The following is a 19,560-nucleotide window of genomic DNA, read 5'->3' on the forward strand; positions in this document are numbered from 1 at the left end:
TTAAAGCCAGATGGCGGGATGTGAAAGAGACTGCAGTATGCAACCATAAAGGTCACAGACAGACAATAAATTACTGTCCCTTTTCCCCAACAATCTCAGGGGAGGAAAGATTTATTGGTATGTCACTCCATCTAGATAACAAAACTCAGAGTTAAGTTCTTTTTTGTACATATTGTGATTATGGCAAAAACAAAACCACTGCTATCTTCAGTTTTCTTGTTTTTATTCTATTTTATTCAGGGTTAGGATTTATTCTAATCCTAAAACACTTGAAATTTATATACCAGCATCTTATAAATATCATGCACAAAAGTATCTTACCTCTTGCACTCTTACCTCTTTAACGAAGCAGTACTCGTAGAGGGTTCCCTTAGTGGGTAAGGGGAGTGTCAGCTGATTCGGTGGAGCCTCCACAGTGACCAGAATGCCATGGCGGGCTGCTGTCTCCTTACTTAAGGGGCCATTCATCACCTCTCTTACCAGAGCATCAAACTTTACTCGGCCCAAATCGTCACAGCTAGCACCCACTGACCAGATCAGGCAGAACGTAAACATGCCCTTTGTAAAAGAAAAGGAACATCATTACTGGTTTTGACTGCTCAAGCATATCAGTATGTGTAGGGTAATTGCCAATAAACCAAGTCCTGGTTTCCAAAAGAAATGCTTCCAGTTGCATTATCATTTGAAGACTGTTTATTTATCACAAACTGAAGATGTAACAATGAACTCCTTCCTAAATAAGCATGAAAGTTTAAAAAAAAAAAAAAAAGGTTATCCAGAACTACCTGTGCACACGGTCAGAAAACCGTGAGACTCCTAACCGCTCTGTCCATGCTCCTCCCCTTCCCCCTCACACAGGGTTTCATGCTACTATTGCACTTACATACTTAAAGTAAGAGGTACCCCCTTTTAGATTCCAATCCCAAACATTACTTTATGTAAACACAACATATATTTTCATATTTATTAATCCTGAAAAGATGACTTATGTAATGAATCTATGAATTATAAAACAAATACGAACTCAAATGTAAATAAAATTCTAAAGCAGACATCTGGCGCCTACAGTATGGATATATGTTGTGGATATGATTGATGAAATCAATGGCGAAAGCTCAAAGTTAAAAAAAAAAAAATTACTCCTCTACTCAGGAAACTGGGGTTGTTTATGAGCTAATCACATCCCACTCACCACAAACAACATTAAAATACATTGAAAAGACAACTTTCCAAGACATTTAAAAATGTCTGATGAGAAAAACTGTGCGGAGCCACTGAGTAGTATTAATTCCTTAATCCTCGAGGAATCATCTCACTACCTGAGGCCAGGAGAAGCCCAGGACCCCTCTGCAACAGCATCTGACGATGGGTCCAAGGATTTCATTCAAATACCATGGATATGCCTCCGCAGACTGTCACTGACCCACTACCAAACTGGTCAAACTGAACATGCCTTCTCCAGATCCTGCCTGTCACATGTGCTCATGATGAATCTGCTCTAATCTGTGAAAAGCACAGGATTCCAGTGGTGGACCTGCCACTTCTATGGCAAATGCCAATTGAGCTCCATGCAGTGAGCACAGGGCCCACTAGAGGATGTCAGGCTCTGAGGCCACCTTCATGAAGTATGTTTTTGATGGTTGGTTAGGTGAAATTCACACCAATCGCCTGCTGGAGGACATGTTTTAGGGCCCGCCTGTCTCCTGGAATGTCCTGGTGAAAGACTTCTACACCGTAGTATATTTACCCAATGAGCAGTCTTAGACGACTAAATAGACTACATATTCTGGTGGGCGTGAGAAGGTAAACAGATACCACCAGTCTAGCATAAAAATAAAAATCCCATGGACATATAGGATCTGTTCTAAAACATTTTACTAAAGAGTCATAGGTTGTGTTTATTATACTAATTTAAAGCATTCAGGCACACCAGCCCAGCTCCAAGTACTGTCCAGGTTATTAAATGAGACAAAAAACAAAATCCAAAAAGAGAGGACCTTTGTTAGAACAAAAACCCAGCAGGGGATACTGTAGGAATTGGAAATGAAGCTTAGCAGCCTCATGATAGCTCCTGCTGTTAAAAAGCTGATTAATTCAACACTTTGATAATGACTAGCTGAGAAACATAGGAGCGAGGGTTGAAAGGCATTCATCAGTGCAGTATGCCACAGGGGGATAATAGCAGTGCTTTCAAAAGACATGATTCAGAGGCAAAAAATCAATTGGAATGGGGGGGGATGAAAGGGCTCATCTGCTAAAATTTTTCCGTTTTTTGTCGGGGCAGACCCTATTAATGCAGTAAATTTAGAAAGACAAAAGGAATATTTTCTTTTCTGTGTTATATCTGTATTGTTAACACTGAGCTACAGATTACAGAAAATAAATGCTTCCACACTTTAATACTTTAAACTACAGTATTAATTTGTATTACTCAAGTATGATTTTAGAAACAAACTGGGGGTTTTTTGTATCAAAGTAACAGCAGTATTTTTTTTCTCATTTACGTTCATGTAAGCATTTCCTTACACTTCCAAGAGCAACATCCCAGACTTACAGCGTCAACACAAAACAGAACCTGACAGTGCCAATTTTTTATGAGACATATTCTCAGTTTGTATTCTGTGCATATAACAGGACTCAGATTTGCAGTACACCGCATATTTTTTAATGTGATCAAATGAGAACGGACACAATGGGGAGTCTTGGATGTTGGTTCAGTAATTCTAAGCTCTTGCGAGTTTGACTTTTTCTGTTTGTACTGTGTCATATCAACTAATTAGCCAAAATGCTGTATGCCGAATTATGCATATCAAAGAGGTACAGAGCTGCAATGACTGTAGGAAGTGAAAACTGTATATTGTGGACTGCTCTGTAAAGCCATCTTTTAGGGTTGGGCTAAAATGCTAAAAAGGTATAAAGACCTTTACTTATTTCATATGTTACTATGTTTTATATTACTTCAATAGAAAGTAGCAGCATTAGCAGCAGTAGTGTGGAAACAAACCTCCAGCCAGGAGCAAATATTTTTTTCATCCACATTCTTAATCTTTGCTTCATCCTGAAATTCATCCATCATACAGTCCATCAGATTCATGAGGGACTTCACTAGGTTGGTGTCAGACGTTGAAGACAGCTCCTAAAATCAAATTTGGAATAAGAATGATGTTTAAAAAAAAAGTCAACCAGCCTCAGAAAAAATTAATTTGTTAGTATAGAAGGCAACTATAAACATCTGAAAGTAACAGAAGCATAAAACTAAAATTACACAAAATTCATTTGCAAAAGAAATCATGCAAATGCCCCAGGCAGTTTCTGTTCAATTTCTGGCTGACTGGACCACTTGCTGCTCTAAAATCGAAGTACTGGCAACTTGAAAGTGTTTTAAAAAAAGTTTCTAAGCACCTTGGTGGCCTTTCGAATGAGCTGTAGGCAGGCTGGCAGTAGGCGGTCAAAGAGGGCAGTGATGAGGTCTTTGTGCGTAGCACTGACTGTAGGAGGCAGGGTACTGAGCCAGGACAGCATGAGAGGCCGCCAGCCAAGCATATGTGGCTCCATGTAGATCATACCACAGCGAGACACCTGCCACAATCATTTATATCACATTAGAAAATAAACATGTAAACAGTTATCCTTCATCACTCACAAGAATATTGTTCGTAAATAACATTAACTATAAACCGTCAGGCAGAATTATGATAGACTCCTTATCAGAAGACAAAGCTATACAATGCTGAAAGTAGATGTGATATAAAAATGGCAGTGGAGCAAAAAACATATACTGATAGTGCAAATTAATGCACAGTGCATTGATCACATCATTTGTAATTATTATCTAATGAAAGAGTTGCTGCCTTAAGACAGAAGTTCTCTGTAACATCCCATTAATAGCTTGGCAAAGAAGTACTAATAAAGCTAGAAGATATTATCAAAAACAGTAAATAAGTTAAGGTTTTAATAAACATACTCTTAAACAGAGAAATAAAAACTGAGGGATCAATAGTGCACAAAAGTGTTGGAAATGCACAAATTGGGAAGAGTTCACTGTGATCACAAAATGTTTGATGCCTCTTCATTCAGCGTAATGAAAGGAACAGATGCCAGGCTATAGAGTATCAAAAATAGAAGTCTGTTTAATAAAAAAAGCAGAGGCAGAAGCTATTCTCTCAAGACATCTATGCATTTGAAGCACATCCTTTGTTTATGCCTCACAACAAATAACCAAAGAATATATACTGCAAGAAAACTACAGGTACACAAGGACTGCAGGTTATTTCAAATGGAAGACAGAGGTGTGTCACCCCTGTGATCTCTTGTTTTGACGATTGACAGATTACGCACCCTATAGCACACATTTCCTTTAGCACCTTTGAAATTACACAGTGGAGGGTGGAAACGGTGAGGAGGTGGTTGGGGAGGATGCTATCTCAAGTGTTATGCCCTCCTGATAAATGTCACTGTGGCTTCGTAAAGAAATGTGGCTTATGTTAGCGCATGGCTGTCTAGAGTCTCCCAAAGCCAATAGCAGAGGTGGCCGTATAAATAACAACAGTGCAAACAGAAAAGTAGCATTCGAAGACTGAATACCTCTGCAAAGGCTCAAAATACCACAGCATGCATGAACCGAGAGCCTGAACCTCGTTTAGAGTGTGTTTGTCTATCTTGAAAATTACGTCTGAGAACCGTTTTTATTTGTATAAATGTATTCACCAGGACATGGAATGGGTGAATACATATATCTGTTCAGATTTTCAGTAATTCTGCAAACAGAGAAGATCAACCAGTCAAATAACCCCCACTGATGTTGTTAATATGACATTTCAAAATGGCAGAAAAAGGCAGAAAAGGGGGCTGAATTCCCAAGAATAAAATTCTTCACAGTCCCACAACAAAACAGAAACATCTGTCATTCTAATTATTGAAACATTAAAAAAAAGAGAATTTCAATAGAACAAAAAAAAAAATCCCAATAAACAAACCCAGAGACCGCAGAGGTCGAGTCCTCTAAAACAGGCTTTTGACCAGAGTATTCATGAATGACTGAACTTCAAGGTGGCCTCACTATTTATAGTTCTGTCGTTATTTATCTTGTGCTTGGCTTTGGTTCAGGACCTCGGTTCATCTTCTGCCTGAAATAAGCTGTTTTAGCTTAAGACCACCTTACTGTCAAGGCTTTCTTCAGATTGAAGGCACAGCTGTGTGCCATGATAGAGGTATCTGCACTCATTGACATCATACAGAGCCACAAGTAGAACCTGCCTGATAGCCAGATTAAATTAAAGGAATCTCTCACCGTGGCTGGAGATGCCACCTCCAGGTCCATGGGTTCAAAGATGAGGCTCATTTGTGGTGACATTTGAATGATCTCACCGCTCATCAGACACAACTTCTTGTTGTCATCAAGTACTGTGTTCATGTTCTCGATCCACACAGCATCCACTGGACCATCAAAGATGAGCCATTTTCTGTCAGGGCTCTGAGACACACAAGGAATATGAAATTCATACCATAAGAAATCATTTCAACACAACTGAAGCTAAATTGTTAAGCTGTGAGGTCAAAACATAAAGTAAGGTTACGATTATTAACCACAATCATGAGCTGCTTGCTTGCCAGCAGTATGTTGATATATTCATCAGAAGACCATTTATGAGTGCAGTGACTCTGTATAACACTGAAGTTATGCAGTGTTGTACAGTGAAATATAAAGCCTTTAAAAATGACTGTTTAGTACAACCAACAGAAGTTTAGTGATGTGTAAAATCATTCTGGTGACTCTGTAAGTTTTATATTTTTGTAGTATCTTCATTTTTGCAGTTTATAGATGATCCCTGCACACTCATCTCACAGCCAGCTACAGTCAGAGATCAGTATGAAATGTCCAGCTCATTTTGAAAATAGCTGTTACTCACTCTGTTGCTGGAAAAAAAAAAGTCAACAGCTCTCAGCATCCAAAGAGTCGCAGATGTACTCAACCTGCAGTTATTTATTTTAGTCTGTGAGAAGAGTTGAAGTATCAAAATAACAGCTAAGATAGCGAGGTAATTCGGTCTGTCCTGCCTGTGCACAGATTAGCAAGCACATATACACCTTCAGTCCAAATGCATGTTGCCCAGTTGCACCAACAGGTTGTGTGGGCTTTACCTGTATGTCGTGTATGCCGTGCATGAAGCATGGCGATCTGGAAACTTTGGTAATCAACAAATTTAACAACAAAACAAATATTCAAAATAAAGTTTGAGGATCATGCACATTAAGGAATTTTCCCAGAAGAAAATGCAAAGAAGGTGGGCGTGGTCTGAAAATATCAGAGAAACCAGGAAAAACACGAGTGTTGATAATTATGATGTTCAGGGTTAGAAAAAATGTGTTTAAAGGTTTGTGAAAAGAGTGCATGTCTTACAACTTTATGTGCCAGTATTGCCCACATACTGCACACTGAAATCATTGTGCATACTTCCAAGGTCACAACTGAACTCCTGTGAATTACAATGTAAGTGAAGAATGTCTGCTAAATAAATGAAATTAACACCCACATTGTCATAATGGGGGCTGACAACAAGTGTCAATTCTCCAGTTAAATGGGCTGGCAAGAGCTGTACTTTAAATTGATTTGTTATAATATAAACAAATGGAGATGCCTGGGCCTGGGCCATCTGGTGCTTGTGAGGGAAGTGAACATGCAGTAATTTAATGATCTGGGGGGAAAAAAAAAAAAAAGCATTTTGTATGCAGAAATTTAATACACTACAACGCAGTTTACTCCAGATTAGTGCACATGAAATGAGTTTAGTAAAATGTGTTGCAGGAAAAGAGAGCAAAAACAACGGAAGACCACTGTCTGCAGAAGAAAATGACTTTAAAAAAGCTAGATTTGTTTTCTGTTTTGTTTGCATCAGTATATAATGTTACTCCTTACAATTTGTAATATGACAGCTTTATATACTAACACTTTTTTTAAATGACAACTTAATTTGGAAACACTGAGAATAAAGGGAAGAAATGATTTTCCATTAGGACATGCCTCTAGTGCAGCCTGTAAATTGTCTGCCTGTGTGTGTCTAGTGTGTGTGTGTGTGTGTGTGTATCACAATGAAAGAGAGTTATTAAAGACCTAATTTTAACAAGACAGCCGAATGTTTCTCTTGTTTACCTGCCACTGAAGCCTTTCTTTCTACTAGCTTGCAATTAATTGGAATGTCATGCCTATTGTATAAAGATCCGTCAAAACTCATTAACTGAGGGTGAGCAGACAATAATGTATCTCGATCTCATCTTATTCCTGCACAGCTACCAACAGTAGGTGGATGCACATAGGACATTTGGTCCAACTGTACCACAATTACCATGTGCTTTAAAGTTTTACCTTGCAGGGGGAGTGCAACAGCAGTTTCCTGCTTTCCTGATTCAGTTCTGAATTACTCATTACGAACAAAGCATATGCTGTATTGCCGCCTGCCTCGCAATAAAGTCAGAATAATCTACACTGGCAAACATTCCCATTCAAAATTTTTATTTATCTGCACGAAGACAAACAAATAATAAATTATTTATTTATTTATTTTTTTACTTTTAACTGATACAAAGTTGTTCCAAAAACATTTTTATGAGCTGACAGATAAGTGCAATAATGTTACAGAAATGCTAAAATTATGCGGCAATAAAGTATAGTCAATTTCTACTCCACAAAGAAAACATCCTTGCAGGATGATGTTGCTTGGATCCAGGGACGAGAAAGAGACAGCTAGTCCAGTAGTTCATGAATTTCAAAAAGCTTACTCGACCTTTAACAGTTTAATCACAGTTCTGCACTATCTGCAGAATATATTTAAACTACAAGCACTAAAATCACATGCATAAAACTGCTAATTATATTCTCAACAGAAAAGCATTTTGTCCAAAAAGAAAAGCAACAGAAAAAAAGGATTTAGTGTACACCTGTTCTGCCCAGTTCCATTTTCATACTTTTATAGTTGGACCCTGATATAATAGCTGTGCATGACTAACTGTTAAAAATAATTCTTATTTATCTCATATCTGAAACAAGCATCCACCACTGGGAGAGGAAAAATATGATGCAAAATAGAAAAAAGGATTCACTATAACCCTGTTTAGAGCACAGTTAGCATAGCAAAGGGTCAGCTGATTTTGATGTTTTGGTGCTCAGATACCTGTAGTAATAGCAGTAGTAGTAAGTACTAGTAGAGTTGCTTTAACTTTTTGACTCATTGACTGTTTCTGACCTGAAATTTCTGATGATCTCCTGCTAGTACTCTGCAGGCTTTTGCAAACCATTCATAGGCAGCAGTCTTACCTGGGAGGCAGCGAAGGATCTGTAGCTGACAGCAAGGATGCCATCAGACCACTCGTGAGAGACAGGGTCAAACTGGCCGTACAGCTGGCCCATGGTAATGGATTTGGGATTGATTACTGTGATCTGTACCTGGTTCTCATCCATCAGACCCTGATATAACAACACAAAAAAGCCATGTGTGCAAAGAGATATTCTTACTGGGAAAAACAAAAGGTGTCCAGACAAATACAAATCAGACAAACGTGAGCCACATGATTATACATAAGATGACTGCACTCCGTAGTTGAGGCAAAAACAGACTAAATGTGTTTCTATGACACTCATTTGACCAACCTGTCTTTGCCTTGACACATAAATTGCTTACAAAATTACTGCCAGTATGACAGGATTCGTGCTAACTGAAGAAGAGAAGCAAAACCTGCTTCAAATGGCACTTCAGATAGGATGTCAGTTTGAGTTAAAAAACTGCTGGAGTTAAAAAACAAAAAACAAAAATGGAGCGTGAGGGGAGGGAGGCTGGACATGATCAGTGGATGTGCAGCGACAAGGATGACGATGATAAATGTGGCATTCCCAGGCGCTCCATCAGCAAGCCTTCATCTGTCTCCTTGGTGGGATGCCTCTCAGCCCTCTCAGCCATGTAAATACAACAAGCCAGTTCTGGTCCTTTCTGGGAGATCGATAACTACTAAACAAAGACTACAGCTCTGACAAAGTGGATGGATGTGTTTACTTGGGACAATCATGTAGCTCAGATAAGCCTTGAATATTGCATGTAAGACATATTTTTACTTGACACAAAGGGCTAGGTTTTGTTTTTTTCTTTCACAGATTAAATTTATGTATTAAGGACTCAGGTAGCACTATTAAAAACTACTAACTCTGCTTTGTCAGCTACTTAAAAATAAGCTTTGTTTTCCGTTTCTTTCAGAACATGATATGTGAACATATTAAATGCCATTCAACCTAAGGCCAAGTGCCACTTTTAACCACTTATGCTGTTGTTGCCATTATCATGACTCTTATTCAACCACTCAAACCACCCCGTTAAGTCCAAGTGTCAATAGAGTGCAAATAGAGCTGGGACTTTCTATTTTACAATCCACTGGTTAGATTTTTAAATTTAAAACAACATCTCACCTTCTTAAAAACGTCATGAAGGGCAGCTGCCAGCACACGGTAAGCACTGGTCTTTCCACCAAACGGTTCACCCACTAACATGAAGCCATGTCTCACTATCATCATCTCAAAGATTTGCAGGATTTTCTCAGCAAAGAATTCTGTGACTTGAAGGTTCATTTGCCGGCAGTTATCCTCAATGGCCTCCAGTAGAACATTGTAGTCACGTTTTGGGAGTTTGACTCCCGGAAAGAGGTCAGAGGTGATACCCTGATATGAAAAATGAGAATTGGTAGAGAATACTGGAGTGGAATGATGGAACATACTGTATATACAGGGAGTGCAGAATTATTAGGCAAATGAGTATTTTGTCCACATCATCCTCTTCATGCATGTTGTCTTACTCCAAGCTGTATAGGCTTGAAAGCCTACTACCAATTAAGCATATTAGGTGATGTGCATCTCTGTAATGAGAAGGGGTGTGGTCTAATGACATCAACACCCTATATCAGGTGTGCATAATTATTAGGCAACTTCCTTTCCTTTGGCAAAATGGGTCAAAAGAAGGACTTGACAGGCTTAGAAAAGTCAAAAATAGTGAGATATCTTGCAGAGGGATGCAGCAGTCTCAAAATTGCAAAGCTTCTGAAGCGTGATCATCGACCAATCAAGCGTTTCATTCAAAATAGTCAACAGGGTCGCAAGAAGCGTGTGGAAAAACCAAGGCGCAAAATAACTGCCCATGAACTGAGAAAAGTCAAGCGTGCAGCTGCCAAGATGCCACTTGCCACCAGTTTGGCCATATTTCAGAGCTGCAACATCACTGGAGTGCCCAAAAGCACAAGGTGTGCAATACTCAGAGACATGGCCAAGGTAAGAAAGGCTGAAAGACGACCACCACTGAACAAGACACACAAGCTGAAACGTCAAGACTGGGCCAAGAAATATCTCAAGACTGGTTTTTCTAAGGTTTTATGGACTGATGAAATGAGAGTGAGTCTTGATGGGCCAGATGGATGGGCCCGTGGCTGGATTGGTAAAGGGCAGAGAGCTCCAGTCCGACTCAGACGCAAGCAAGGTGGAGGTGGAGTACTGGTTTGGGCTGGTATCATCAAAGATGAGCTTGTGGGGCCTTTTCGGGTTGAGGATGGAGTCAAGCTCAACTCCCAGTCCTACTGCCAGTTTCTGGAAGACACCTTCTTCAAGCAGTGGTACAGGAAGAAGTCTGCATCCTTCAAGAAAAACATGATTGTCATGCAGGACAATGCTCCATCACACGCGTCCAAGTACTCCACAGCGCGGCTGGCAAGAAAGGGTATAAAAGAGGAAAAACTAATGACATGGCCTCCTTGTTCACCTGATCTGAACCCCATTGAGAACCTGTGGTCCATCATCAAATGTGAGATTTACAAGGAGGGAAAACAGTACACCTCTCTGAACAGTGTCTGGGAGGCTGTGGTTGCTGCTGCACGCAATGTTGATGGTGAACAGATGAAAACACTGACAGAATCCATGGATGGCAGGCTTTTGAGTGTCCTTGCAAAGAAAGGTGGCTATATTGGTCGCTGATTTGTTTTTGTTTTGTTTTTGAATGTCAGAAATGTCTATTTGTGAATGTGGAGATGTGACTGGTAAAAATAAATAATTGAAATGGGTATATATTTGTTTTTTGTTAAGTTGCCTAATAATTATGCACAGTAATAGTCACCTGCACACACAGATATCCCCCTAAAATAGCTAAAACTAAAAACAAACTAAAAACTACTTCCAAAAACATTCAGCTTTGATATTAATGAGTTTTTTGGGTTCATTGAGAACATGGTTGTTGTTCAATAATAAAATTATTCCTCAAAAATACAATTTGCCTAATAATTCTGCACTCCCTGTACAGATCCTTACATACTAACCACAACATACAACGGAAACACACATTGACTTTGATGTTTGGACTGAGGACAAATGATAGACACATAAATATTCGTTCACTCATGCAAACACACGTATAACCCAGTCAGATATTCTGACTGGTGCTTAAATTGTCCTTGTGCATCATGGGTTCAAATGAACTGACTGGAATTAACTTGAGCTGACATCAGTTGATGTGAACGACTCCATTTATCAAGTCGAGCAGAGCTCCACACACCTCAAATAGCTGCAGATCGTGGTCCAGGAATTTGGGCAGATTGACATCAATAATGGATCTCAGCAACAGGGTGTCTTCATTCTCCTCTGGAAAGGTGAGCTGTGGTAAAACAAACAACTCTGAGGTGAAGAGAAGAGAATCAGACAAGGCACCATTCTGAGCATAAATGTAAAGAGCTAAACACCACAACAGTGGAAAAGGATGAAGATATGTAATGCATAGAAAAACAATATTTGCCATATTTGCCAAAAATAGAAATCAGCAGCTGTTGCTAGGGAACTCACAAAACACATTTCCATATGAAAAAACAAAACAAAAAAACCAAAATTTTAAAAGACAGGCTTAATTTTTCTGCTATGCTTGTACAGAACCCGATGATAAAATTCTCAGTATGCATAAGGTCACTATGACTCACATCCCTCTCTTTCACAAATTACAGTACTCTGCAAAACAGTTTGTCATGTTGTTTTTCTGAAATGCACCGATATGAGCCAGTCCTCAGACTCTTGTGTTTAAAAGATTGCTCCTGGGGAAAAATAGATTAAAAAATAATACCCCAGAAACACCAACTTATAACCCAACCTGACTTAAAACTTACTTCTGGTGCATTAAAAATGTAAGTAAATCTCTTTTAGGGTGAAGCAATTCCTTACACTCAGCTATGTGAGTGGTTGCCTTTTAAGTTGCTCAGCACCACTTTTATCAGGAAAGACTGAGCAAGAGCTGAGAAATGTTGCACACCCCAATTATGCTTTCCTTACTTTTGGGTCCTTTAGTTCAACCACTGCAGTCTAGCAGTTTAACAGCTGACAGTGAAATCTGGTTATTTTTTGGAGCTCAATTAACAGATGTCCCCTAAACACTGTTGCCTTGAGAATAGGGCAGTTTTGAGGATACACACACTGAACATGTGTGCTGCTCCTAATAAAAAGCACACAGAAGTGAGCTTGAGGAACAGAGCTAACGTTGCCTGCTTACATTCAAACCATTTTGCTCTCTGCTGCTCGAAGCTCGTCCCGGATCGGTGATCCCTCCCCTGCCCCTCTAATTAAGAACACAGTCTCCCTTCATATGAGCGTGAATCTGTTTTCACGTACCTTAAGGTTTCCAGCAGCAGTTAGCACAGACTTGACAGCTCTCATACCATAGTCATAGTGGTGCTGTGAGGAGAGCTGCTCAGAGCAGAGTCGATAAGTAGCCACTATTTTCACTGACAAGGGTCGCGCACTAACAAAACCACATGAGTAGAGGACAATCTCTGCAATCATTGCGTAGTCTGGTACCATCATGGCGACAGTCCTGAACAGAGCCTGGTATGAAACCAAAAAAATTAGTTAAAGATGTACTAAATGAAAACATGATTTAAGGCTCAAAAGATTCTGAGCTGAAGTAGTAGAAGAGAGAAACATAAAACAATCGAATCTAATTTGAGCTAATTTTAGAAGACAGCACCATTTCCTAAATTACCAGAAAAAAAAGAATCAGATTTTGAACAATTAAAACAGGAACAGTGACAAGAACTGATACTGTACCTTAAGGTTGTCTGGTAGCTCAGACCGTCCAGCATAGCCAGGATTCATAGTGATGAACACAGCGCAAGAGGGATCCAGTTTAAGCTCAGTCCCTTCAAACATCAACATCTCGGTGTGGGCAGCAATTCCTGGGGGCACGAGTGCAGTTAGAAACAATATAGTCAGCTACAAATGGATTTTTGATTCAATCCAACTGCTGATTTAGGGAATTTCCTAACAGGACATTTCCATAAGTGGCACATATAAACATGAATTGATATACCGGTACTAACATTTGCGGCAGCAGGCTAAGAAACTCAATAATCTGTCAACTTAGCACGATTCCAGTAATAAAAGTTAACAATACTGACTTCGACTGGCACTAAGGTGCCAGTGGGGGCGACGGGGGAGGACAACTTGGAAACAGATAGGGATAGCAGTATGCTATAACAGTAGCTTTTAGGCACGAACAGAACAGCACAGCTCTGTTGGCCTTAGTTGCATCTCTGCACGTACAGTAGTTGACAAAAAAGAGAGAGAAACCAGTTTATTTAGATAGACTATGCTGTATACTCTAATGTGTAATAAATAAATGGTAAAAGGTAAAACAGGTAAAAGTTATAATTTGGTTCTTTAGAATTTTAGGTTTGTTTAGCTGGTTTTATGTGTGTGAAATGGTTAATGGCAACAGCAGGCTAATAACATTACAGATTATCCAACTTAAAGTTATAGCATCTGTGTAAAAAAAATAAAAAAATAAAAAATACTCCCATGGTTTAAAACAAATCCTGCGTAGGCCAGACAAGTTCAAGGGAATTTTATTTGGTCCAAAATCTGACATAATAGGAAACAACGAAAAGCTCTATGTTTATGTACGACTGTTAAAACAAGCATCTTAACATCTGTTAATTAACCAAAACCTACTAACATTTAATTTTTTTCTGGGAGAAATTCTGGGCATCGCCAGTGTTAGTGTGCTTTGTAGAAAAGCCTGCTTTTTCACTGCTGAGATTATGTCAAATTTGTTTCAGGTGTGCTACCAACTTTCTTAAAGATCAAAGGGAGAGAAAGGCACAAACACAAACCTCTCTGTATTGTGAGAATCTGTTGCGCCACCACAGAAAGCACCTCCAAGTCAATGCGGTTAAACTCATCAAAGCAGGCCCAAGCTCCACAGGACAAGAGGCCCTGATCGCGCGCGCGCGCACACACACACACACACACACACACACACACACACACACACACACACACACACACACACTTAAATAAATAAGCATTACTTCTTATCCAAACTATTTTTTGGATCAGCGTGGAAAAAAATGTGTGTAAGGAGTTATATTATTCTGATCATTTCTAATTACATGACACTGATCCGCCGCAGAGGCGCTGTGGGTCACTGAGGCGGCCTTGCTGGCCTATTAGTGTGGTGCTATTGTTATAAGGATAAATATTCACAATATTTACATCAGAAAATTATGGTGGGCGCAGTCTTCATATATTTGTATACCACAAACAAATGCACCACTGTGCCACATTTTATTTTTCAGAACAGGCTGTAAAGAGGCTGACATTTAAAGGGCTGTGTGCCATGTGGGGAAGGGGAAACACTGTAAGAATGAAACCTTACCCCTGTGTCTTCTTCTATTATCTACATCTTTGAAGTGCTAATAGTTACACCAGTGGGACATTCCAAGGTAGATGTGTGTGTTCTGCCGCACTTCCATCCAAAGAAGACGGAAACAGCATGTATGAATATGTTCCTTTGATGAGCTATGTGAAGTAAAACATCTTTTCGAGTGCCACGTTTCACTTACGTCTAAAACTCTGTAGCCTATGTCTGCTGGGACTGACTCACATTAACACAATTTACTCACTTTGAAGAATTTGCCCAAAGCAATGTAGTCCAGACCATCAGAGCAGTTGAAGACCACACATTGCTTGGCCACAGCTTTGGCCAAGTCTTTGGTTGTCTCTGTTTTTCCTGTGCCAGCTGGGCCTTCAGGAGCACCTCCCAGATGAAGGTGGAGTGCTCCAAACAGCGTGCTGAAAAAGGAAAAATGACCAGTAAGTAAAATGAATTTATTGTTCTCAGGTAAATGAAAATATAACTTTGAATGTTTGATGGCTTACAAGCTTTTTAATCTGAAATCTAGAGATTAAAGTTTCAGTGAGGTACATCACACTTTCTATATGTGTATGTATATTTATTTTCCAAAATCATTGATTGATCACCATTTATGTTTTGAAGGAGTGTGCACAGCTTTTATGGTATTTTAACATTACTGCAACAATATGAACTCTTTTTCCAACTGTTTTGGACACTGCCACAGACGACAGCAACAAGCTTTCTGAAAAACTTTGCTTCACCTGTGGACTTACAGCACAGAACCTTTAACATTAATGTCAAATACTCTTTAACGTTCTTCCTGTCAGGGAGAATAAGGCTGTAATAATTTGCAAGAAACTTCACTACAAAAAAATTAAACTGCAGCAACTTCTTGGTCCTCTTGGACCCTTTCCTGTTTAAAGTACTTTTTCGTTTACTAGTAAGCATTGAGCTATGTGTAGCGTATCCTAGACAGACAACTCGCTCTTGGCTTTCCAGATGCAAATGTTTACACTATGTAGCCTCTACACTGAATTTCCCTCACCCTTCTCTGCATAGCTGAAGGGTAACAAAAACTGAAAGTGAAAGTGAAAGCCTTGTTTGGTTCTTGTTATACCTGTAACATTATATCACCTTAAGATGATAGGAAAAGTCTAAAAAATTTATCTTTGTGTTAAAAGTAATAAGACAGGAGACTAACTAACAGTGTAGTTAACTGTTGAGTATGTTACTGCAGTAGCTTTACCGGTAGCAGCGGTCTGTGAGTGGTGTAATGACCAGACGTGGAGTGTTGCCCAGGTATTCGTAGCCATATGGCAAACCAGCATTGATCATCTTGGTTTGGAGATGGTTTTCCTGCAAAGCGTGTGATGCAGAGTCTGAAGTAAATGACTGCAATGGTATTATGAGTTGCCATGAATGCCCAGTATCCCCAATCACTCCTTTCACATACCACCCAGTAATAGCGCAGTTGGCTAAGCCACTCAAAGTCGTTCTCATCACTTATCCCCTTTTGCACCAGTGTGGCTAACACATCCCTGGCGTGGACATCCAGCACGACAAGGGCTCCGAGGGTGACCCGGTTCTGCTTGGACAGTTTTCCACGCACAAGACCCACAATGTCATCAATCTGTTTGTTGTTTTGCTCCAGGTAAGCATCAAGAGCCTAAGGGAGAAACGTCATTAAACAGAAAGAAGAGGAAGACAGAGTTCATCACGACAGAAAGATAACAGCATCAAGTTCAATCTTTGAAATTACTAATAAAAAAAAAAAGTCCACAATCAAGAGATTGCATTTTTCTTAGTGCTCTAATTGGCTGGCTATGTCCTTAATCCTGTGAAATAAATTGTAAAGAATTTCTGACGGATATTAAAAAAAATATTTATTCTGTGAGATGTTTCCATCCAGCAGCTGGTTACAACAGCAATCTGGTGATATTGTTAACAATCAACTTTTTAGCCCATATTCAGGATATACTGTATATGACATATATATATAAAAATAGATATATATTGAGCTGATTACCTTCTGTCCTGTTTTGATAGCTTTGTGGATATGCTTCGTCCAGTAGACTTGTGAAACACACAATACAGTCTGGCCTGGCCAAGCACGCACCCAGTTTATCCTCAGCTCATTGGGGTATGCCTCGATAGCCTCCCCTATTACCTGCAATTGACCACAATAGCAGCAAATCACTCAAACAACTGTGTATCATGATGGTTTGGCTGCACCCTTAGGCTTTGGTGCAACCTGGAACATACGCGGTCAACTGTGGCTGGAAACAGAAATAACACATAAGAGCAAATTCTCAATCCTACTACTTTTATAAAGCAATCTAAAAACAGCATCTGAGGTATGAAATATGTTGTTTTCAAACGTTTCTCTATGCTATAAATGAATTAATCTTTAAAAATAGTTCAATAAAAATCCACACAACACCTTATGCAGGGAGGCAGCCATGCCACTCTCCAGTTCTAAAAGCCATTTCTCCACCTGTCCCCTGGCTTTGGAGGTGGAAATAACATCCAGGAGCTGCACCATTTCACCCTCACTGCTCTTCATGTGGGTGATATCCAGCACATCAGTGAACAACACACTAGCAATGCCTTCAAAGCACTTCTTCAGATGGGGCTGCACCCTTGTGGAAAGGAATGCAAGAAAAGCGAATCACTCAAAGTTACAGTTCAAGTTCCACAGGCCTGTAAATCTGATCAAATGGCCAAAATATATGCAAACTTACACTGTCCCTCACTTTAACACACAGTATCAAGCTTGCACACAGCCATATATACAATTGTCTGTTAGCTTTGTGAAGCTTAATTTGGATTGAAATGAATCCACTTTAGACAAAACTACAGCTTTGTCTGCGAGCTGCTGATGCCCCTCTTTTACTGCACTGTCAGTGAGACAAGCAGTAAATTGTCTGTGTGTCTGGATCAATATCACCCAGACAATTTCAATATCGTTATGTGCGAAATTCCCCATGTGGAGAGTTTGAAAACTTCTGATTTTGCTGTATTCAAAAAGACATACGTAATAAATCTTCTCTCCCGCTTTCATCGGAGGAAATTGAGCAAACTGATTCAAAGCAACAAAAAAATGGATTATTATTTGAACAGTGTAATTTTCTACTAATAGAAACTTTTGCAAACATAATCATTTCAAAGAATATTGAAACAAAATTGTACAAAGGGGGTTTTATTTGATGCTTATGTCCCCAGCAATGAGGGTGATTTATTGGTCTGCATTTATACTGGCTGAGCTCTCATTTGTTGTACTGAATAATAAAACTTGGATTTGTCAATTACAGAAGAGTTTAAAAACGGAAATTCTTAAAAAGAAAAAGAGAGCACACATGAAAAAAGATAAATGCACTCAAGTCTCAATACTTTCAGTGTTCTTCAGTTTGCCACAAGACACCAGCTGCTACATGATTTTCTATCCATAGGTAGGCAAAAAAGCATTTTTTTTTAGGTCTTAATAGTATCAGGTTACTTTCCAAAGGTACACAAGTGTATGATTATGACTTCTTTGAGTATTAAATCACTGAATTTAGTTAGTTGGAGAATTTTCATACACTTGGACCTATAAAACCTCAAAGAGATAACTCTCAGTCAAGCATCCTAATTTAACGCTTCATGTCCTGTGGTTTGCTATGTTGTAAATGGCACATTTGTCTGTGGTATTTGCTAAACAGTCCCTGAATTTAAAGTATGCATTTTTCTCAGGACATTACATTCAGTGACAAGTAATGCAAATTTCCCCCAACATTAATTACCCCTCTGTGGCCTACACAAACCCACCATCCACATCAGTGCTGCAGAAATCCCTTCTTTACAGAAGAGCTGATGACTGTGTATCTGTACAGATGTACTGTTAAGTCCCAGCAGTCAGAGAGCGAATTGAGGGAGAGCAGAATGAAAATGAAATGAGAAAAAGAAATAACAGGAGGAGAGTAAGAGGCTTGAACATCTTGCCTCAAATCACATTTATTATTAACTAAACGCCCAGGGTGAAATGAGACAAGTGTTGGTTATCAGTGAGGATTTCTGGGTAACCACTATGGAGGTAAAGTAGCTGCTGTAAGCACAAGAAAACAAAGGGCTGTTATGATTAATTTATAACTAGCCCCCAATCATAGTCTTCCATTTCCTTTTCTGCATTTCTTCTTTCACTTCATAAATCTCAGTTTCAAATCTTTTTACTGGAAAATGTTCTGAGACCTTTTTATATACTATACATTGTAGTACAAAGTAGAGATGGACCGATCCGATATTACGTATAGGTATCGGTCCGATACGGACCTAAATTACTGGATCGGATATCGGTGAGAAATAAAAAATGTAATCGATCCATTAAATATCAAAAAAGCACCTCACAAAACTTGCGACATGGCGTAACTCTGCTTATAACTGAGCAGTATGTACCACGTGATAGAGCGGCTGTGTGTATTTGTAGGCTCCCAGCATTTCATCTTCGAGGAAGTTATCCCAGAGAGAAGTAAAGCAAGTGTGTAAGTTCATCTCTGAATGTTTGTAAAAAATTCCCATGTTAAGCTTAACAACCGATATATGGAGCGACTGCCTCTTCTCTCTCCCTCCCTCTCCTGCTGCTACTTCAATCGTGAAACTGCTTAATGATCCGCTGATCGGCTTTTCTGTCGCGAGTCCGTCTCTCTTCTTTGTTTTTGGCCCACTTTGCACCAGAAAGAGGAAACCAGCGGCTGAACAACAGCAGCACGTTTAAGCTTGATAAGCTATTGTTAGAATTTATTTAATATTACTTTCTACTCGAGGATCTTTTTCTACGCAGCTGATGGCTGGTAACTGTGCAGGGGCGCATCTAGCAAAGTTTAGCCAGGGGGAC

At 39.4% G+C, this 19,560-nt stretch overlaps 1 protein-coding gene across 3 annotated transcripts in view; it reads right to left on the reverse strand.

Annotated features, from left to right (window-relative positions):
• dnah7 (dynein, axonemal, heavy chain 7) overlaps positions 1-19,560 on the reverse strand; it is a 75,466-nt gene that overhangs the window by 38,037 nt on the left and 17,869 nt on the right. For all 3 annotated transcript variants that reach the window (XM_076875345.1, XM_076875344.1, XM_076875346.1), the window contains exons 21-35: positions 17,134-17,332; positions 16,720-16,860; positions 16,147-16,359; positions 15,940-16,049; positions 14,962-15,130; positions 14,170-14,272; positions 13,106-13,233; positions 12,671-12,883; positions 11,574-11,672; positions 9,452-9,700; positions 8,312-8,461; positions 5,291-5,473; positions 3,403-3,579; positions 3,005-3,136; positions 337-558 (exon numbers count right to left, since the gene is read on the reverse strand). In XM_076875345.1, coding sequence (XP_076731460.1) covers positions 337-558; positions 3,005-3,136; positions 3,403-3,579; positions 5,291-5,473; positions 8,312-8,461; positions 9,452-9,700; positions 11,574-11,672; positions 12,671-12,883; positions 13,106-13,233; positions 14,170-14,272; positions 14,962-15,130; positions 15,940-16,049; positions 16,147-16,359; positions 16,720-16,860; positions 17,134-17,332 — 2,488 coding nt within the window. The remainder of the gene's footprint in view (positions 1-336; positions 559-3,004; positions 3,137-3,402; positions 3,580-5,290; positions 5,474-8,311; positions 8,462-9,451; positions 9,701-11,573; positions 11,673-12,670; positions 12,884-13,105; positions 13,234-14,169; positions 14,273-14,961; positions 15,131-15,939; positions 16,050-16,146; positions 16,360-16,719; positions 16,861-17,133; positions 17,333-19,560) is intronic.

This window comes from Maylandia zebra, linkage group LG16 (assembly GCF_041146795.1).
Source record: "Maylandia zebra isolate NMK-2024a linkage group LG16, Mzebra_GT3a, whole genome shotgun sequence".
Taxonomy (NCBI): Eukaryota; Metazoa; Chordata; class Actinopteri; order Cichliformes; family Cichlidae; genus Maylandia; species Maylandia zebra.